We start from the raw sequence: 23,424 nt of genomic DNA on the forward strand, positions 1-23,424 counted from the left end.
CTCACTGACCCCAGTCCCGAAGACTGTCCCGAGGGTAAGCAATACGTCCCGGTGTCGTTGCGAGGGCGAATCCTCCAGCTCGCCCATGACACGGCAGGGACTGGACACCCGGGCATCACTCGTACTCGCCACCTCATCGCTCGGAAGTATTGGTGGCCATCGTGGGAGGACGACATTCGCGACTACGTACTCGCCTGCGAAATATGCGCTCAGTCGCGGACTCCACGCACCTTACCCACTGGTAAACTCCTCCCGTTACCTATCCCACGTCGGCCATGGTCACACATAGCGGTCGACTTTGTTACCGATCTGCCTGTCTCAGGAGGCAATACCGTAATTTTTGTCGTAGTGGACAGGTTTTCGAAAATGTGTCGTCTGATTCCTCGCCCCAAGTTACCCACAGCCATGGAAACAGCATCGGACATCTTCCACTACGTCTTCCGGATCTATGGGCTCCCAGAAGACATCCTGTCCGATCGAGGGGTTCAGTTCACCTCGCGCGTCTGGACCCAGTTCTGCAAACTGCTCGGAGTGACAGCCAGCCTGACGTCAGGATATCATCCCCAGTCCAATGGTGAGGTGGAGCGGTACAACCAAGAACTGGGCCGGTTTCTACGCCAGTACTGCGCATCTCAGAAAGACTGGCATAAATATCTCCCCTGGGCTGAGTATGCACGCAACTCCATAATACACTCCTCAACCAAACTCACTCCTTTCCAAATCGTCTACGGCTATCAACCCCCGTTTTTCCCATGGGATGAGACGCCCTCTGATATCCCTACACTAGACGAGTGGCTGACGCGCAGTGCTCGGACCTGGGAACAAGCTCACGTTCAGTTGAGACGTGCCCTCCATACCCGCCGCATGAATGCTGATCGCCGTCGTCTCCCGGCCCTGATCTATCACCCTGGTCAGCGAGTATGGCTCTCCACTAAGAATCTCAACCTGCGTCAGCCCTGCCGAAAACTCAGTCGACGTTACATCGGACCGTTTAAAGTGCTGAAGAGGGTTAACGCCGTAACCTACAAACTTCAATTGCTCCCTCATTATCGCATTAATCCCACCTTTCAGGTGTCTCTCCTTAAGCCTGTCCACTACAGCCCCATGTCTGTCTCATCTGTTCCTGCCCGTCCCCCGGAGCCGCTGGACATCGACGGTCGGCCGGCGTATATCGTCAGGGAGCTGCTGGAATCCCGACGTCGGCGTGGTGGTCTCCAATACCTCATCGATTGGGAGGGCTTCGGTCCTGAGGAGAGGACCTGGGTGGCCGCGCGGGACGTACTCTGTCCCTCGCTCATCGCCGACTTCCATGCTGCCCATCCACATTTTCCTGCCCCCCGGGGCCGTGGCCGTCCGCCTTTGCGTCGTGGAGCGTCAGGAGACGCTCCGTTGAGGGGGGGTAATGTCAGGAATGTCACCTGATAGCCATTAAGGACTCAGCTGTTCCTCATCACCACGCCCACATTCCAGGCATTCATATACACCGTCATCACAACACCTCGTCGCGAAGTATTGCCAACCATGTTGCATACCGAGCGTTATCATACCCTGCTGTTTCTCCTGTGTACCGACCTCTGCCTGTTCCCTCGACCCCGTCTTCTGCCTAACCCTCAGGTACCGTACGGACTCTGACTTCCCGTTACGACCCCGGACCGGATAGACCACTCTCAACAAACGGCATTAGATCAACTCCGTTTATGCATTAACATCTCGCATTCTCTGGTTGTATCTATGTGCCAAATAAAGAGCACTGTGCTTTTGCATAAGGATCCCTCTCTGTCTCTTCCTGACGTTACATATTTGCTTTTTACAACACATGTTACAAAACAGCTTTACCATTGTATGGGTCCAGATCCCTAATGAGCAATCCAGAGTTCTATAGTTATAATTCCAGGCCAAGTAGTCACAGTCCCTTCAATGCAGATGGTGAGTTTCCGGTAGGAGTTGGCATCAGCGCATCCACTTGTGGCAATGGCACATCCAACGCCGGCATCAACACATCCACTGGCAAGCCAAACCATGTCCTAGGTGCTTGTATCAAATCATCTTAGGTAGAAGACATGACATGGCTGGATGACAGCATCAACATGATTACCAGAAGACTCAATGACTGGGAGCCCCCGAGCTCCACACCTTCACATGTAGAATATTTACAAGACAGGATAGTCTGTCTATTTTTCACAGTTTATCTATGTTCTTATATACAGGCCAGGATCCAGGAACATCAAGTCTGATGCCCTCACCCATCAGTTAAATCCAAGGGCCTGCCCACCAGCCAGCAGCCTAAACTGCCTCCAACTTGTTTTTTGTTAGAGGCCCAACACACATCAGACAACTAAGCAGCATACTACTGGTTACCCTCCATGTGTAATGCCTGGGGTGCCAAGGAGCGATGAGGCAGACACAAATGCTGAGAAGAGCAATATTTATTAAAGGTCATTCCATACTCATTCCAAAAGAAGGGTCTTAAAGACAGGCCATAGTCATATGCGTGAGGGAGACCTTACACGAAACATAACCAACACGAAGAGACATATCTGGACAAAGAAAAACTAAAAACTAAAACACGATCACCAAAACAGGCTGTATGCAAAACAATATACGACAATGAACAGCCAAACACTGGGATTGAATAGACAAGATCAAATGAGCAAAACATGAATCCGATAACGAGAGGGCCGGGTTACAAAATACAAGGAGGGACTATGAACGCACAAGGCTACATAAACAACACATATGTGACTGACAGCTGGAGCAGGGGCTAACCGTGACACCATTTATTGGAGGCCAAAAGGCATGGACAATTTTGACCATGGTCAATAGGCATAGTCAAGCTCAACATTAGGGATATGGGATTTACATCATCAGGGAGAGGAAAGAGATCATCAACCTGCCTATGGGTGGCTGGGAGTTCATATCAATCAATCAATAAAATTTTGTTTATATAGTGCCTTTTTACAACAGTTGTTTTCACAAAGCAGTTTTACAAGTGCTGAGTCCTAGCCCCCAGTGAGCAAGCCATGGGCGACATTGGCAAGGAAAAACTCCCTAAGGGCATGAGGAAGAAACCTTGAGAGGAACCAAGACTCGGGGGGGAATCCATCCTCCTCTGGCCGACACCGGTCTCCATGACAACAACAGCAATTTAGACAGAAAGAAATAAAGAAAAGGAAAAGATGTAATAATGTCCATCTTGGTGTAGGCATATCTGGTTAGGAGGTGGCCGGCCCAGGATGGATCGCTTGTCTCTCCTCATCTCATTGTTCCTCGAGCAGGCGGGCAGCCATGTGGAGAAAATAAAACAGGGAAAATTTGCTTTGTATGAGGACATATACAGGACAGATGAAATTATAAACATTTCTGGAGTGTGGCAGCAACTCCGGCATTAAGTTAAATTATTACAGCCTAGCTAAAAAAAAAGGCAGAACCAGAAGGTAACATAGGCTTTGGGGCACTCTGAGACAATAATAATAATAATAATAATAATACATTTTATTTCTATAGCGCTTTTAGAGACCTCAAAGACACTTTACATTAAAATAGTATTCACAGTAACATAAAAGCATAAAACAGACACCATCAACAACAACAACAGTATAATTGCTAGGACTAAGGCCACAAAATCTCAATACAAATAAAACAATAAAATTACAATTTAAAAGCTAATCGAAACAGATGGGTTTTGAGGAGTGATTTGAAGGTTGGTAGGTCAGAACAGTCGCGTAATTGTTGAGGGAGAGAGTTCCAAAGTGATGGAGCAGCAACAGAAAACGCTCTATCACCCCAGGTCCGATGCTTGGTCCTAGTGCTAATTGACAGGAGATTGGCATTGGAGGAGCGAAGGCAACGGGATGGAGTATGAAAATGTAAAAGATCAGTGAGGTAAGAGGGGGTCTGACCGTGGAGGGTCTTGTGCGTAAGCAGAATCATTTTGTACTGTATGCGTTGGGGGACAGGAAGCCAGTGAAGTTTTTGAAGAACAGGTGTAATGTGGTCATGAGAACGTGTGTGAGTAAGGAGACGGGCAGCTGAGTTTTGAATATACTGAAGTTTTTTGAGGACTTTGTTAGATGAACCATAAAGAATGCTATTACAGTAGTCAATTTTGGATGTAATGAAAGCGTGGATGAGCGTTTCAGCGGCAGAAAAGGAGAGTGAAGGACGGAGACGAGCTATATTTTTGAGATGAAAGAATGCAGTTTTGGTGATGTGATTTATGTGCTGTTCAAAGGTAAGATTACTGTCGAAAATGACGCCAAGATTTCGGATGTTAGATGATGGAAGCAGAGTGTGATTGTCAATGGTAAGCTGAAGTGTATTAGTGGTTGCTGTTAGTGATTTGGGTCCAATGATGATCAGATCGGATTTGTCACAGTTAAACTTGAGAAAGTTAGCTTGCATCCATGATTTTATTTCCGTGAGGCAGCTCATCAGACGGAAGTGGAGGGCCGTGGTGACTGATTTTGAAGAGATGTAAATGGCATCCATCCACTGCACTGTCAACAAACTTGAGTGACCACGAGCAGTGACAGGATGACAGCACCAGCACCCCAGTCTACCATAAAACCCTTCATCTATGAACCCCTGGATCTTTACCTTTATCTGCTCGCTGCCCTGATGTTTTGCCTCAAACATTTGCTCAATCTTCATGGGCCTCAAACCTGGTCCTTTGCCCGCTGATCATGGGCGTGATACTGTCACACCCCTGCCACCACCCAGTCATGAAGACACACACACACACACACACACAGTCTTCAAAGACTCACTTTTTTATTTTCTCTTTGTTTTATTTTTATTATTTTATAACTGTTTTATTTGCCAAAATTTAAGACATCTCCTTTTTACATGACTCGCAACTCACTCGTGTAAAATGTCACATGTTAATCAGGATCAAGAGGGTTTTTTTAGTTTGTTTTATAATAATTTTATGCCATATGGAGACAGACTGTAACTAATTAGAAAGTTAAGCTTGCAAAAATATATTACATTATATTGTAAATTAAGGAATAGGAATATGAAAATCCTATTGAAATCAGAGTTGATCTTTTGTTACCATAGAAGTACACATCATTACATCATGCTAGTGGGTGTGAGCAGTTTCTAAACCATATAAATATCAGAGGGGTTGGTTCCTCAACCTACAACCTACTTATGAAGCTTGACTTCCTGTAGCCTCAAGGGTCATTTAAATAAGTTTATTTTACATTTTGATCCATGAATTTTACTACTTTTAATCAAACTGATGACTGTTTATATAATACCTGTCCAGAAAGATCACTATCTACTTCAGTATATGTGTTCTTGTTTATAGCTTTAATGAGTGTCATTCTGATGACTGTGTGTGGGAATCTGCTCATCATCATCTCTGTGTGTCACTTCAAGCAGCTCCACACACCAACTAACATGCTCGTCCTCTCTCTGGCTGTATCGGACTTTCTCATCGGAGTTTTTGTGATGCCACCAGCATTAATTCAATTAATTGAATCATGTTGGATTTTTACAAGAGTTTTCTGTGCATGGTATTTGTTAACTGCTTATTTTCTCACAAGTGTATCTACATATAATATTGCTCTCATTGCTGTGGATCGGTATTTTGCTCTCTCTAAGCCTTTTCTGTACACAAAAATTGTTTCAGTAAGCACAATGTGCATTGTGGTTTTATGTGACTGGGCGGTATGGCTGTCATATAATGCAACACTGCAGTACCCCAATATAGAGTCTCTAAGTAAGACAGCATGTATCAAAAACTGCTTTCATGAGTTGACTGAGGTCTGGTCTCTGGTTGATCTTCTGTTGAATTTTGTTTTTCCACTCTCTGTAATAATCATATTGTATGTTCAAGTTTTTTTTATTGCCAAGAAACATGCCACTGCCATTAGAGAGCTTAATAGTCACACTAGGACTCAGACCTCAAAGAATATGTCAGACTCAATGAAATCCGAGAGAAAAGCAGCAAAAGTGCTTGGCATTTTAGTGTCTGTGTTTGTGGCCTGTTTACTTCCATACTTTGTTTACAGTGTTTTAGGTAATGTAATTGAAATTGAAGTAGAATCATTACACAAATTCATGATGCTGGTCTACCTTAATTCAGCCATCAATCCAGTGATTTATGCTTTGTTTTATCCATGGTTTAGGAGATCTGTTAAATTAATTTTAACTTTTCAGATATTTTCCACTGACTCGGCTTTGATAAATATTCCTTGCTGAATTAAATTTTTACAATTAAAAAAAAGTCTTTACAATTGTCCCAGTAATTGGAGGTTTGGAAGAGGCTTTAATTTTAATAAATCTATTTATACCTGTTGTATTTACATATTCAAGTTGTACCCAAAATATCACACTGCACTGGAAAAAACAGGTATAATATGTTGATTATAATATTTGTCATGTATGGATGTCCATAAGGTTATTTACACAAATTGGAGAGTGCTTTCCTCCAAGCACATGTTTTACAGTGTGTTATAATGTGCTATATATATTGCATGAAGTCTAAAAATGCAAGTACTCTTGAAGTCAGTGCGGAGTTCTTGGAGGGAGTGCAGAGTTCAAAACATGGTTACAGGAATATAACAGCATTGGAAATAACTGCTGCAAGAATACATTCTTAACAAGATTCTGAATAATATGTTAAACACAGCAGCATATTTTCCATATAATTGCAAAAGAGGATAATATTCTAAATATTTCTACTAATAATAATAATAATAATAGAAAGATGGCAGAATATATTTTTATATAGTAGTGCTGGCAAAAAGAAAGAAGACATCACAATGCTTTTCTGACGCAGCACATCATGAGATGAAATGTAATTAGCATGGGAATGGGGGAAGGAGAAGTAAAATGATGTACACACAAGAGACTGAGATGCTAATGAACTAAGCAAGACAGACAAGAATAATTAAAAACATGCACACACAAATTAAAAACTACATCACATATTGATTTTTAACCCGTTTCTACAGCCTGCATTTCTCCAAGATCAGGTACCTGAACGATAACTGAACCCTGTCCTAAGCATCACTGGAAGGCTGACGTCAATGCTGTGAGGTCTTCCTGTAGCACTTTTCCTTCGAGCAGCTGCATCTCAGTGACCGCTGTCATGTATCTCTGCTTGTGTATAGTTCAGGGGGGTGTGCTGTTTCCTGTGCTCTGTTTCAGCACCTGCACCTGGTCTTTCGCACATCCTGTGATTCCTGTGCCTGTGCTGAGGTCATTTGTTCTGCCACTCCCCAGCGTTTATGTAGAAGTCACCAGGTATGAGAAGACCTCCAAAAGGTGCTTTGGGACGCCTCACCTCACCTAGAACTTGCTTGTGTTTCTGTTGCCTTTGATATTACTTCACTTTGCTAATTATTGTACTGTGTTGGAATCCTTTTTTACTAGTTCAAATTACCTTAGTCACTGTGGGTTTTTGATTTCTTTGTTGGTTTTTTTCAGTGAGGGCCATCTGGAAGTCTGTCTGGTGTGTTCTTTCAAAAAAACAAACAATACAATGTTTCATAACCATATCTTCGATTCTGTTATTCTTCATTTTCTTGACATCTGCCATCCATTGCCATTACTGCTGTCAAGTTACCTTGGTTCCATTCCACCATTTCTGTATGGACCCAACTTAGACTGGGTGATAACATGGCATCTTTAAGCCACAATGCTGAGCAACTATTGTAGTTGTGCAGAGTATGGCCCCCAGGCACCGATACCGTTGTACTATAGAGGACGGTTGTGTGCCGTCATCTCTCTCTTGAGCAAGTCTGATGCTAAGCTTCACTTTGCTATCTTAGGGTGAGGATACAGATGAACACAAGAAAGAGGACATGGTGCTCAGCTCCATGGGATCCACACACTAGAGATCGAAACCATGACGATGAGAAAGTTCTAGTGTGCTAGACATTTTACTTCACAGCCGTAGTACAGTCAATATAGTTAGTGTTTATTTAATTCATAACTACAATTTATAATTCAGATTTTATATCTTTAACAGACAAACATGATTACAAGGCACATTGAAGGCACACTGAAACAAATTTCTTATTGGTTCTTAGTGCATATTCTGTTAAATGTAAAATGTAAATGTGCTGTTAGATGAGATCTCACCATATTCATTGTAGTTAGGAAAACTACACCCATATATGGTGTACCATTGCCGCCTGCAGGCAGTGGCGGACTTAGCAATTTGGGGGCTCAAGGCGAATTTAGCTAGGGGGCCCATCAACATTAATATGCGAGAAATAAGTTCAGGTTCACACTACACGATTTTAGGCTGGTTTTTCAGTCGCCGACTGTTTTTGTAGATCGCCGACAGAAACTGGTCGGAGGCAAATCGGGGATCACTCGGCGCTCGCTCAGTCGTGTAGCGTGAACTGCTGAAAGACGCTCGCCGAGTGGTCGCCGACTCATCGCAGACGACCGGCAGATGTCTAGCATGTTTAATATGTAGCATGTTTAATATGTAGCCCAGTCGGCGACTGAGTCAACAGCAGCGTCTAGCTTCATACAACTTTACTACAACACTGTGTTTAAGTTATTGTGACAGCACTGGAGAAATAGTGCGATTGACTATATCTATGTTCACTGCAACGGAGAGATTAAATAATTCTGGCAATTTGGGACTATGGAGTGTTTAAACGGTAAAAAAAAATAATAATAATAACGAAAATGTGGAGTACATGTACATTGTTTTTTTCTTCTTCGTGGTGTTGCTGGTTCTCGCGAGAGTTTCGTTTTCATGTTCTCGTGTTTTTGGACGGCAGCCAGATGAGTCGGCGATTCCCCAGTCGTTTAATTCGTGAGCCCGCGTTGCCGATCAGTCATGTAGTGTGAAAGCCACAACAACTGAAAGATTCGCGATTACAGCACAACCAGTCGTGTAGTGCGAACGGCACAAAAACCTGACGACTGAAAAGTCGTGCAGTGTGAACCTGGCTTTAGCTAGACAAGGGGGCCCTACAGTGGGAGGGGCCCAAGGCAATTGCCTAGCAACGCCTCTATGCAAAGACCGCCGCTGCCTGCAGGTCATTCTTAGTATTTCTGGTTGAAAATATAAAAGCCTGTACAGTATATGTATCAAACTGTTTGTTTTGGCTAACTCACTGCTTTGCTCTGTCTGAGTCTTATCTCTATGGTCCATGGTTGACCACCATGCCTGCTGCATGGAAAGCCTTTTTCCTGCATGGAAAGTCTGAATTCTGTCACCCGAGCTGGTGAACGTCACATTACCACCACTGAAGTCTATTGTGGGGACCTTAATGGCTTTGAGGGGTTCATGATACGGTGTGAGCTCTACTTCACTCATCAGCCCCACTTTGCTGACCTCACCAAGGTGGCTGTTATTATCCACCAGCTCACAGGGAGAACTAAGTCCCAGAAGACTGTGTTAGTTTTAAGCTCCTCTCCGTCGCTGTCTGACTACTCTTACTTCATCCAAGAGATGAAAACTGTATTAGATCATCCACGTTAGGGTAGAATCTGCAATCAATCCTGCTGCACCAGAGGCACCATTCACACTCCATAGCCGAATATGCCAGGGGGTTTGCCATGCCATGGACTCTGCCAGCCACTATGCATTAGAAGGACCACCTGTAATAGATGCCTTCCTCAAGGGACTTGAAAAAAAGCTGCAGGCAGATATTGCCTGCAAACAGGAGGAATAATATGGTTCACCTCACCATCATGCATCGCTTCCTCTGGTAGAGGTCTTCAACACTGTTCACGTCCTTATGAAGCCCGTGCAAATGGGTGGAACTATAATTCCAAACCAGGACTGGCAAAAGAAAAAACTGAATGCAACACCTAAATATTTTCTGTCTCAATGATGTTTTATGTGTCAGTGTCACACAGGAATCAGTCTTCATTTCTGCACTGATTAACTATAGAGAAACGAGCAACATAATGTTAAGACCAGAGCCTTGCCAAAAAGCTGGAGATCCGCTTGATTCTCCTGCTGTCATTACTGTTCATGCAAGCATTGGATAGTCACTCCCCTCATTGAGGTAAAAGTTCATGTAGCACACACTGAACACATTTCTTTTTCTTTGTTCCACTCTCTTCGAGATGTATCTCTGTACAGCTTTAGACAAGGTTGCGCCATTGCGATATAAGAGAGTAAGTGAGAGAAGAATGGTATGCATTTCTTGCAGCATAAATTGCAAAATCCTAAATTAGAAGTATATTGGACGCTGTACCAACTCATCTACTCAAAGAATTATGGCATGGTAATATAGAACCTGTGCTCACTATAATTAGAGCACCCTCCCATAATTATAGACACCCCTGGTTAAGAAGTGTTCTTTGGCTTCCAATAAATTCTTTTTTTTTATAATAATAATAATAAAGGACAACAGTGCAAAAAAAATTATTACTTTCGTTAGCAGATGCAGAGAAGCTCCTCCATGCTTTTGTCTCATCAAGATTAGACTACTGTGACAATCTTTTAATTTGATGCTCTAAACATCAATTCCCTCTTGGTGTAGTACCCATACCCGCTACCACTCATCCTGCCGGCAGCGCTGGAGCAGCTCAGAGGAAAGAGGTACTACACCAAGCTCAATCTAGTGCCTATAATCTCATCAGGATTAGAGATGGAGATGAGTGGAAGACTGTATTACGAATACCGAGTTTTGCCTTATGACATTGCTACTGCCCCGTCAATTACATTCTTCTCCAAAAGATGAGTTGAGTTGAGACCATAGACCTGCTCTTTTGCTACATCTTCTGCCAGATTGTGCTAACTGAGGACATCTGTCTCCAACGGGAGGTCCAGTTCACCTTGAGGCTGTGAAGGGAGTTTATGAGTAAGCTCAACGATGAATTTTACCTCAGGTTACCATCCTAAAGCCAACGGGAAGGTGGAGAGGGTTAACCAAAAGCTGGGTAGGTTTCTGAGGACTTAATGCAGTGAACATCTGGACATTTGGTGCTCCTACCTCGCATGGGATGAATACGCCCAGAACTCTCTCCGCTATGCAGGTACCGGCCATGCACAGCCTTCGAGTGCATGTTGGGTCATCAACCACCACCATAGCCCTGGAATCCACCACCTGCATTGGAGCAACCCATGGTGGAGAGTGGTGTCAAAGAAAAACTACACACAAGCTATATCGGTCTTTACATCATCCTAAAGAAGATCAATGCAGTCACTTACAGGATTGGCATACCGGGGAGCAGCCGTGCATCGTCGGGTTTCCACGTGTCCCTGCTGAAACCAGTGAGAGATGGCCCACTCAGCGAACCAGAGGGCCGGGCTCCACCACCATTGAACCTGACGAAGGGTTATATTAAGCGACTGCCATTTAGTTTGTGTGTCTTAATGTTTCTGTCTTCACTATGGAAAGTAATGGTGCTCCAATGCCACTCATGTCTGCTGCTTCTTCCTATATAACACATTCACCAGTACATCTGCGTTAGATTTTCTCACTGGAGCTTTTGTGATGCCACCAGCATTGCTTCAATTGATTAAATACTTTCCCCTAGATGCTAAGATGTTTTTGTGATGAAGAAATTAATAGGTTGTGACTACTTTTCACTAGCAACTATACTTACTACCATTTACCATTGCTCTACCATTTAATCAGTCTGCTTTTACAGACAACAAACTGGTACTGTCCATTTAAAAAATGTGACTTAAGTTCAGAAAACATGCTAAATTAATCTCTCCTTCTGTTCTGCTGGCTGTGATTAAAAACATATTTTCCCCGCAGAAAGTTTAACATGCTTTGCCAACTTTTGCAAAAACTGCCTTTTTTAAAGACTTTCTAATTTACAAAGGATACCAGCTCTAGGAGGATATATTAAAACTTAATCTTACTTGACCGTAAGTATTTGATCTCAAAAACATGATCATCTCATGACTATGGATAGTAAATCTGTTACTAAAATAAAACGAATTCAGAACATGAATTGGGTAAACAATTTCAGAAGCAGTAGTGGAAAGATGCAGTTCACAGGCTATATGCAAGCACCCTTTGACAAATCACTGCAAGTTCATTTCTCGTTTCATTTTCAAACTTTCCAGCTCAGATATATCAAAACACATATATGTAGAATGTTTCAATATATAAATAAATGCTATATGTGGTATGAACATATGAGTTGTTTTTTTTTTTGTTACCATGGAATCACATACTTACATCATGCTAGTGGGTGTGAACAGTTTCTAAATCATATAAATATCAGAGGAACTGGATGTTAAACAAACAACTTACTTGAAGCTTATTATGAAGATTGACTTTCTGTTGCCTCACGTCAGCTAAATTAGTTATTTAACATCTTGATCCATGAATTTTACTGCTATAAACCAAACTGATGACTGTTCCTATTATACCTGTCCAGAGAAATCTCTATCTACTGCAGTATATGTGATATTGTATATATCTTTAACAAGTATTGTTTTTGTGACAGTGTGTGGGAACCTAATCATCATCATCTCTGTGTGTCACTTCAAGCAGCTCCACACACCAGCCAACATGCTCATCTTATCCATGGCTGTATCGGATTTTCTCATCGGAGCTTTTGTGATGCCTCCAGCATTGCTTCAATTGATAGAATCATGTTGGATTTTTACAAGAGTTTTCTGTGCATGGTATTTGTTAACTGCATATTTTCTCACAAGTGTATCTATATATAATGTTGCTCTCATTGCTGTGGATCGGTATTTTGCTCTATCTAAGCCTTTCCTGTACACAAAAACAGTTTCAGTGAGCACAATGTGCATTGTAATTTTATGTGACTGGGGTGTATGGCTGTCATATAATATAGCTCTACAGTACCCCAATTTAAAATCATTAGATAGGGCATCATGTTCCAAGGGATGCTTTCATGTGGTGAATGATGTCTGGTCTATGATTGACCTTGTGTTAAGTTTTGTTTTTCCACTCTCTGTAATAATCATATTGTATGTTCTAGTTTTTTTTATTGCAAAGAAACATGCCACAGCTATTAGAGAGCTTAATAGTCACAATAGAGCCTCAAAGAACATGTCAGATTCGATGAAATCTGAGAGAAAAGCAGCAAAAGTGCTTGGCATTGTAGTGTCTGTATTTGTGGCCTGTTTACTTCCATACTTTCTTTACAGTGTATTAGGCAGTGTAGTTGAAATTGAAGTTGAATCATTACACAAATTCTTGATGTTGCTTTACCTTAATTCAGCCATCAATCCAGTGATTTATGCTGTGTTTTATCCGTGGTTTAGGAGATCTGTTAAAGTAATTTTAACACTTCAGATATTCTCCAATGACTCTCATTTGATAAATATTCTTTGATGAATTAAATACTTTTTACTATTGTTATTGAACTTAAGGTTTAAGAACTGAATTTAAATGCATTTAAATGAATTTAATGCAATTTTTGAAAGTGGTTAAATGTGATTTATTAAAAAATTTATAAAAAATGTATTTATATAGCGCTTTTTACAACGGTAAAAACAAAGCTTTACAAGTGTCCGAGTCCAAGCCCCCAGTGAGCAAGCCAAGGGCAACAGTGGCAAAGAAAAACTCCCTAAGAGCATGAGGAAGAAACCTTGAGAGGAACCAAGACTCAGTGGAGGAACCCATCCTTCTCTGGCCGATGATATATGATGTCCGTGAAGGCATTTATACACAGGGCTTGAACATGGCATGGCTTTGTGTATAACTCCTACAGCTGTGCACCAAGGTTGCAAATTAGTTTGAAACACCCAGGTTTTATGAAATTCAGTTCAATTAAAACACATTTGTTAACATATAAAACCCTATTGTTCTAGTCATAAAGTCAGAGTTCTTTATAACAACACTCAGGTACAGAAATGTAACATTGGAAATAACTGCTCCAAATATAAATTCATAACATTTGATTCTGAATAATATTTTAAACAGTAACAAATATTTGCCATAGAAATATAACTAATAATATGAATACTACTACTACTAAATGGTCGCAGAGGTGGTGTCGTCGCCACACTATATGACTCAAATATAGACGTCTCTCAAAAATCAGACAACAAGTTTAATTCTGTTGAATATTTAATTCTCACTGGGTCAAATTCGTGTTCAACTAAGAAAGTGCCACAATTATTAATGTTAATTACTCTTTACCACCCTCTGGGCTCCTACTCTGAGTTTTTGCAGGACTTCCTGTCTAATATAGCCATCAGCTGATAAAGTGATTATAGTGATTTTAATCTCCACTTTGAAAATATACATGATTCTTTTACAATTAACTTTCAATAAATTCTTGTCCTCTGTAGGTGAAGACTGCAGCACCAGAGATGCAGGCTTGTAAAAGAGAAACCGAGGGACAGACTGAGCGGGGAAGTGTAGTACCTAAGCAGGTAGTAATGTAAGGATAACACAGGGACTTTATTACATGATAATGATGAGCAATGGCGATTGATTAGTATAAATATTAATTGGTATTTGCATACTTCCCAAAATCTGGCAGCCAAACGCCCTTATTCTGATAAAATAGCAAATGATCAAGACTGAAAAGTGTTGGATGAGCAGCAAGTGTCCATTTTAGTCTATCATAACATTTTAGATATTTAGATATTTAGGTGTTGAAAGGCTGCATAGTAGCCTAAAATTAAATTTGTAGCCTCTGATTAAACATGTTTTAAAAATCAGAAGTAAAATGACATTTTAAAACTTATAAATGAAAAATAAAAGCTTTGCAATTTAAGTATGACTACAGTAAGTGTAAAAAATATAAAAGTAATATTAGCAAAATATATGCCCACACTGAATGAGTAAAACGGTGTCAAATGCTTTAAAGACATGTTTGCATTGCATGAATTCATAAAGCATCTGTCACGGTCACAGCTCTGGACCCTTACCTGTGGGCGTGTCGTTATGTTTTCTGTGTGCAGTTATGTCCATGTTCGTAGTTCCGTGGGTGTGGGTCGTTTGTGAGCGTGTTCGTAGTCGCACCTGTGCCTTGTCTTGTGATCACAAGGGTATGTGGTAATCACCTATTTAATGTGCGTTCACGCAATGTCTCGTGCTCGTCTTTGTCTTGAGTCCGTGCCTGCGTGAGTGTTCGTGTGTGCTTGCGCAAACGCTCTGGACTTCACATGTGTTTTCAAATAAATGTTCACCGTATTCGTCGTTGTGCCTGCCTCCTCCACCCCATATTACAGCAAATTTATAGCCGGATACAAATACATATTATAGCTGTTTAAAGGAGGGAGCTGTGACGGGCGGGGGTGAGCAATGAAAAGGAAGCGATCACGCCAAGTCTCAGGGAAAAATTATGGTTTAATAGAAAGTGTGCAAACCTAAAACCCATGCACTATCTCCAAATTAAGGATATAAGTCAAGTCAAGTCAAGTCAGTTTATTTATATAGCACATTTAAAGGCATCAAGTGCCGGCCAAAGTGCTGAACAATTGTTACAGTATAAAACACATAAAAATATAAAACATTTAAATACAAAATATAAAACTAAGCATAAAAGTAGATAGATGAAAATAAGAAAACCCATAAGAACATTTACAATAAAATATACATAAAGGACATGTTAATGACACATTAAGATAGTTCTCTGCTATGTCTGTAGGTGACAGACTGCTCAGGACTCAAAGGCCTGTGAGAATAAGTAGGTTTTTAAATTGGTTTTAAAAATAGTTACTGTAGCCGATTCCCTTATAAAAAGTGGAAGGTTGTTCCATAGTTTTGGAGCTGCTACCGAAAAGGCCCGGTCACCTTTGAACTTTAGTCGAGACCGTGGAATGTCTAGAGTCCACTGGTTAGAGGAACGTAGTGAGCGAGGAGTAGAGCGAGAGTGAAGGAGATCCGAGATGTAGGAAGGAGCTAAGCCATGAAGAGCTTTAAAAACAAACAGTAAAACTTTAAACTCTACCCTGAATTTTACTGGTAGCCAGTGTAGTGATGCCAGCACAGGGGTGATACTGTCTCTTTTTTTAGTCCCGGTCAGGAGACGTGCAGCTGCGTTTTGAACCAACTGGAGGCGTGAAAGGCTCGACTGACAAATGCCCAAGTAAAGTGCATTGCAGTAATCCAGGCGTGAAGAAATAAAAGCATGGATGACCGTTTCCAGATCCTTAAAACATAAAATGTTTCTGAGCTTAGCTATGTTCCTGAGCTGATAAAAACTTCCTCTAACCACTGAGCTGATTTGTTTTTGGAAGTTTAGGTTTGTGTCAAAAATGAAGCCCAGGTTTCTAACATGGTCATGCAGGTTGGGTCTTAAAGAGCACAGATCATTTGCTATCACTCTAGCCGAGTCAGAATTACCAACGATAACAATGTCAGTTTTTTCTTTGTTTAATCTGAGGAAATTATTGGCCATCCAGCGTTCAACCTCCTTCAAACAATCCAACAGGTGATTTGGGGAACCAGTTTTGTTTAGGTTGAGTGGAAGGTAGACCTGCGTGTCGTCTGCATAGCAATGATAAGAAATATTATACTTTTGAAAGATGGACCCAAGAGGAAGCATGTATAAAGAAAACAGAATGGGTCCTAGGATGGATCCCTGAGGTATTCCACAGGTCACAGGTGCACAAGATGATGAGGATTGCCCCATCTTAACAGTGAAGGTTCGGTTAAATAAGTAGGATGTCAACCATTTTAGGGCCACTCCTTTAATGCCAACACTATACTTCAGACGATCCAGCAGGATTTTATGGTCAATGGTGTCGAAGGCTGCGCTTAGATCTAGTAGAATTAAGATTGCGCAGTTCCCAGAGTCCAGGGCGAGAAGTAGATCATTCAGAACTTTAAGAAGGGCAGACTCTGTGCTATGATAGGGTCTAAAACCTGATTGGAACCTGTCCATGATGTTATGCTGGCTTACATAAGAGCAAAGTTGCTGAAAAACGACTTTCTCCAAAACTTTAGCCAGAAAAGGAAGCTTAGAGATAGGTCTGAAATTCTCTAAGACTGCAGGATTTAAGCCGGGTTTTTTCAGGAGAGGCTGAATGACCGCATGCTTAAGGGAAGATGGAACAACACCACTTGAAAGACTGCTGTTTATAATTGCTTGTATACTGGGACCAATGGTTGGCAGTACTTCCTTCAAAAGTGGTGTAGGGAGCACATCCAGGCAGCAAGTTGTTGGCTTCATGTGCAGCATTAGCTCTGTAAGGTTTAACAGTGACACAGGTTCAAACTGACTTAGCTGTGCAGGGGGTGTCAGAGGAGTAGTAGGGGGTATGAGAGGAGTGCAAGGGTTGTTAACTGAGTGAACTATTAGGGAACGCAGATTATCAATTTTTGTGGTAAAAAACTTCTAAAATTTCTCACAGGTTCCAGCAGAGTCTTCGATGGTGGGAGAAATTTTGGACTGCAGCGCCGTGTTTATAGTATTGAAGAGGACTTTTGGGCTGTGAGAATGCCTTGCTATGATGTCCGAAAAATACCTTGCCCTGGCTACTTTAACACCTTGCTGGTAGTTTTTTAGGCAGTTTTTAAGAATCTGAAAGGAGATCTGAAGGTGATCTTTCTTCCATTTCCTTTCCGCTTTCCTGCACTGCTGTCTAAGTTCACGAGTATCATTGTTAAGCCATGGCTGAGGCTTAACTTTGGCCCTTCTAGATTTTAATGGGGCAATTTGGTTAATGATGTCAGTACAGATGGAAATAACATGGTCCGTAAGCTCATCTGTCCTAGTAGCTATGGGAGGATTTTCAATGTAACTTGCCACAGGAGAGGTGAGGTAGGCAGCTGAGAACTGACTGGCTGTTGCAGGTGAGATGGAACGTGTATAGACCACAGGTGGACTATACTTACATGGAGAGCATGGAATAGACATGTTAAATAAAATGGGTTTGTGGTCAGAAAAACAGATCTCCGAGACTCTCTAGTCTCTAGACTGGAAACTGAGAAACCAAGTGACAGCACCAGATCCAAAGTGTGCCCAAGCTCATGAGTGGGGCCAGAAACAGACTGAGTTAAACCAAATGCGTCAACGAGGTGTAAAAATTCTTTAACCAGAGGTTTTGAGGGACAACAAACGTGGATATTATGACCAGCGGTCAACTGGTACGACGACAAGACATATATAGACAGACAAACGACCATCAGGTGGGAACAGATCACGGGCTCCGCCCACCTGAGGGGCGTACACGACATCACAAAACAACAACAACACAGCCGCTGTGGACGGAGGCGACCGGTAGGGGGCCGCCTCACCGTGACAGGAGCACCTTTAACCTGAAGAATAAGAATTGAGCTATTAAATCTGAGAAATTCAGAAAATACATATTAGAGATGGTTTCAATAAAATCATAAAAGTGATTGTGATATAATAATGCTAAGATTGAATCCAATGACTTTAACCAGTCTTTTTTTTTTCAAGTCAATTTTTTTTTCTAATATTAATATATTTTACTAATATTGAATAGTAAAATTTAGCAGAAAGTTTAATGTTCATTTTAGCTAGTTTAGTTTAGTTGACCTGGTAGCTGTGACGGTGCACGCAGGGTGACGGATGAGGCACAGAGTCCAACGGTTCGCACAAACGTCACTCAGTGTAACGTCGGGGGTGTGCCATGATCAGGGGGCGGACGCACAGGCGCAAGAGAGCGGGACTCACAGCCACTAGCGGAAGCCATACTGGCTAACCGTGTGGTATTCGCACGAAGCGCTTTGCTCTTACGTGGCATGTTAATAAAGCACCGACAAACAGACTACAGATACTCACGAAAGGACACTTGTATTACACAAAGCACATGAGGATGAATACATACAAAGAACCAAAACATACGATGAGACAATACGGAAACGAAAACCATAAGAATACTACACAACACTCTATACCAGGAAACACAGAACACGTAAGCTACTAGAACTGAACACAATCACACAGGGCGACACATAGCTAGACTGCAACGTAAGGAAATGTAACACAACCACAACTAACCGTGCACAACACCAGGCAAACCAAACATCCAAAGGGAAACGTGAACATAACAAAAGCGAACCTCACACATAGACACAAGAACTAAGTACACACAGCTACTATCACACAGAGGAAGATAACCAAACAGTAGCACAACCAAAACTTAACTTAGACATCAATATACAAACAGTAGAACTCACAAGAACCAGATGGAAACATAAACCACACGCACCACAAGACTCTGATTTCCACACAAACACAGAAGCACACGAAAACCCTAATCCCTACAACAACATACAAACAATAGCATCAGCAAGAACCTGATAGAAACCACGAACCACAGAAGCATATAACTCTGACTCCGACAAACATTGACCCACAAAGAAAACCCAAAACACAAGGACTTTATACAAACCTAAACGAACACTCAAACAAGCAACAGCTGAAACCAATGAAACAAAAACAGGCAGAACTAAACAGAGAAGACCAGAGGAGGAGGAGCCAGGCCAGACAGACAGGAAGGGGGCGGAGCTAGGTGTGACACTCAGGGTTCATACACTTTTTTGACAATCAATTTCCATGACTTTTCCATGACTTTGAGGCAAATTTTAATGACTATACATTCTCTAAACATATGTGTAGACATGAAAAATAAGAAAAAATCCAGGCCAAAATTCCACAGTATATCATAAATTAATGACAAGCCACGTGGTTTAATTGAAAAAATAAACATTTACCGTATTTTCAATATCAATATAAACCGGAGTTACGACCTACTTTTTTTTTTATTTCGCGCGTGCACGGAGGAGCAGTGGCAGCACAGTGGAGTGTTGTGGAGTGTTGTGTACGATAAGCTGAGGCAGCACAGGCTCCACTGCAGCCCATCTCGGCAACACGATCGCTCTTTCTCGCGTTGTACGCACGAGGACATCGTTAGTTTTTTTTTCTATACTGTGTTTACGATCAAAATGTATCTAAATCTAGGGTCGCGCTTAACGACGAAAACTGCTTTATGACAGACTTTTCAGTCTCTAACCCCATCGTTAACCGTGCACATTTTGCACGCCCCGTGTCCTTGTCTTTCACAAGCCATAGCTTGTATTTGTCCAACTGAAGCAGTCATTGTTTAATCGGCATTTACTAGCATTCCCCTGATTTACATCAAAGTACAATCTACAGCTCCGCTTGGAGTCCGACGCTAACGCAGTGAACTAATGTGTGAAGTTACGTTAGCGGTCCGCACAATGAAAAAAAATGGCTATATTATATTTATTAATTTTTTCTTCCGGTTATCAGAACAACATACATTTATTGTGTCAAGCAAATTTCCATGACTTTTCCAAAACATTTGAGTATTTTTTATTTTTCCAAAACTTATCCAGGCCTGGAAATTGCTATTTTCAAATTCCATAACTTTTCCAGGTTTTTCATGACCGTACGAACCCTGGTCACTTTATTCACAAATAGTGCAGACAGCGCATGTTGAACACAAACATTAAGTGAGGGTGAGACTCAAACAAAGACGAGCACGGGACCCTGTGCGAATGCACATTAAATAGACAGACCACATAATCCCAGAGTGATGACGAGACGAGCCACAGGTGAGACTGATGAACACGCTCGGACACAATCACACCGACAAAGATCCACAGACGACTAGACGTAGACGACAAACACATGCCCAAAGGGGAGGGATCAGGGGCTGTACCGTGATAGAGCCCCCCACCAAGGGCACTACCCGGTGCCAACAGAACTGAATGCCCTTAACCCACCCCAATGGGCGGATCCGGAGCCCTCAGTCCTGTGTCTGGGAGATGACCGCCCTCGGAACATTCACAAACACACACACGAACATTAATAGACAGAGGCACAAAAGGGAAATTCGGGATACACACAGGGACGGACACAAACACAGGCGCAGACACACACAAAAATGGAGGGCTGGCGGACGCTCCTTCAGCCCTCTCAGTGGGCATGCTACCAGCTTCTTTGCAATGATAATAATTTTTATTTGTATAGCACCTTTCATACATACATGCAACCCAAAGTGCTTTACAGAATAAATAAAAAGAAACATTAAAAGGAAGCAAAGATAAGAAGACAAAAATTAAATATTAAAAGAAATTAAAGATAAAAAGGAAACAAACACAATAAAATAATCAAATAAAGTGACAAATTATAAAATAATAGACAATATAATGTAATAAAGTAAATAATATTGAGAGTTTCTTAACTAAAAGCAGATCTAAACAGGAATGTTTTGAGACTCTTCTTGAAACTGGGATGAAATGCCTCTGAGCTCTTCAGGAAGAGAGTTCCAGAGCTTTGGGCCATAGTGCCTAAAACAGTGATGGGCAACTGGTGCGGGCAACACTCAGTGTGGCCCGCAAATAGATCAATAATAATTTAATAATTAAAAGAAAAAAAACCAATAGAGCAGGACTTTTTTGTTCTTGTCACGTAGGGCTCCTTTGCCCTCTCCCGTGTCGGTGTTGTTCCTTGCCCGGTTATCCCGCCCTGCGTGTCTGTTGCCCTGGTTTCCCTCTGTCTGCCACACCCGTGTCGTCATTGTGTTCAGTTGTGTCTAGTTTAGTCCTGTGTACTTTAATCTCTGTGTTTCGCCCGTTGTCCGTTACTTGTGGTTTGTTCGGTTTTGTGGATTATCTGTCATCGCTGTTCTGGTATTTTTCGTCTCCGTTGTGAATGGCTCTCCTGTTACGACTCGTGCCTGTCTTGTTGACCACTTGGACGGCTCTCCCGTTTTGACCCATGCCTGTACAAACGACTTCGCCTATGGAATTCCCCTTATTAAATCTCACTCTTCTCAGCGTTTGTGTCCGCCTCCTCGCTCCGCAGCGCGCTTTGAGTTCAAATTCCTTTTTGCACTTTTTTATTAAGCAAATGTTTTGTCTTTGTTGCTTATTAAGGACATGTTAATGCATTTATATGCAGAAAATAGATGTATGTTGGTGCAATAAACATACAGATCTGAATTCATTTAAAATGTGTTCTTATTGAGAATAATTTGTAGTGTTTTTCATATCTAATTATTTGAAGTGCGTGGTCATGTGGCCCTCCAATAATAGTGCTGAAAAAATTTTGGCCCTCTTTATCATGGAAGTTGCCCATCCCTGGCCTAAAAGCACCCTCGCCAATCTTTAATCGTCATGGTTTTTAAATGTCTTCATGGTCTTGCTTCTCTTTACCTCAGTGAAATGATGGTTAGATATGTTCCAGTCAGGTCTCTCAGGTCTCTTTAAACCGGCTAGTTACAAAGCTGAGCCTTGGTTAAATGATACCACCCATGCACTTAGGAGACAGTGCCGTAAAGCTGAACGTAAATGGAGGAAAGATAAATTACTAGTATCATTGGAAAATCTTAGAGACAACTTTATGCAGTACCAGAGGTCAGTTAAGGAAGCAAAGTGTCAAAACTAGTAATCACTCCAGGGTGCTATTCCACGCAATTGACTCTGTTCTAAATCCTCCAACTTCTGTTTTGCTTGAGACATCAGTCTTAACGTGCAATAATTTCCTTTCACATTTTATCGATAAGGTGGCATCTGTGAGACATTCTACTGCTATGTCTGAAAATTTTAATTTACAAGTTGGTCCTATCTCAGCTGTATTTGAGCAGTTTGAACTGGTGTCTTGTTCTTCTTTAAAGAACTTAGTTCATCAGATGAGACCCACAAACTGTCCTTCTCTTAAAAAGCCACACTTAGATCCCTCAGTTTTATCCAATTTTAGACCAATTTCTCATTTATCTTATCTTTCAAAACTCTTAGAGAAAATAGTTTTTATACAAGTGCAGGCCTTTTTACAATCAAATGATATTTTTGAAAAATTCCAGGTTTTAAATCAAGGTTTTAAATCAAGGCACAGTACTGAGACTGCTCTGCTGAAAATTCACAATGATATCGCTATGTCCGTAGATAGTAGATGTCCTGTGATCCTGGTTTTGATGGACCTAACAGCAGCGTTTGATACGGTGGACCATTCTATTCTTCTATCTCGCTTGGAGCACGTTGTCTGTATTCGTGGCACCGCTTTGAAGTGGTTCACATCCTATTTGAACGATAGAACGTTCTCTGTAAATAATGCCTCTTCTTCGTGTGCACCTCTGTCATGTGGAGTTCCTCAAGGTTCTATCCTTGGTCCCCTCCTGTTTTCCTTATATATGTTGCCGCTTGGTGAGGTTATATCTGCACATAATGTTACGCAGAGGTGGGGACTCGAGTCACATGACTTGGACTCAAGTCAGACTCGAGTCATTAATATTAAGACTTTTGACTTGACTTGAAAAAATATTCAGAGACTTAGACTTGACTTGGACTTTTACACCAATAACTTGGGACTTGAATTGGACTTGAACCTGTTTACTTGCAAAGACTTGATTTTTTTTTTACCCCAAATCTAAATTTTAAAACGCATATTAATATTTATAAAGTGCGCCCCATTAATTTCATTTCCATCCTTCTGACGCAGACCGGTCCTCTGCTTTTCCACACTCTGTACGTGTGTGTGTGCATGAGCTGCAGCACAACCAATCAAATGGGGGGTTGGCGAACGTAAATTTTTACCGGGCGGGGTGTA

At 41.6% G+C, this 23,424-nt stretch overlaps 2 protein-coding genes across 2 annotated transcripts; both read left to right on the forward strand.

Moving 5' to 3' along the window:
• The first annotated feature begins 5,214 nt into the window (after nucleotides 1-5,214).
• LOC143523648 (trace amine-associated receptor 13c-like) lies at nucleotides 5,215-6,207 on the forward strand. The gene has a single exon (XM_077018205.1). It carries the CDS (start codon nucleotides 5,215-5,217, stop codon nucleotides 6,205-6,207), a length of 993 nt encoding a protein of 330 aa, XP_076874320.1.
• Nucleotides 6,208-12,272: 6,065 nt separating this feature from the next.
• LOC143522457 (trace amine-associated receptor 13c-like) lies at nucleotides 12,273-13,256 on the forward strand. Its single transcript, XM_077016175.1, has one exon. The coding sequence runs from the start codon at nucleotides 12,273-12,275 to the stop codon at nucleotides 13,254-13,256; it is 984 nt and encodes a 327-aa protein (XP_076872290.1).
• The last annotated feature ends 10,168 nt before the right edge of the window (nucleotides 13,257-23,424 follow it).

This window comes from Brachyhypopomus gauderio, chromosome 9 (assembly GCF_052324685.1).
Source record: "Brachyhypopomus gauderio isolate BG-103 chromosome 9, BGAUD_0.2, whole genome shotgun sequence".
NCBI classification, from domain to species: Eukaryota; Metazoa; Chordata; class Actinopteri; order Gymnotiformes; family Hypopomidae; genus Brachyhypopomus; species Brachyhypopomus gauderio.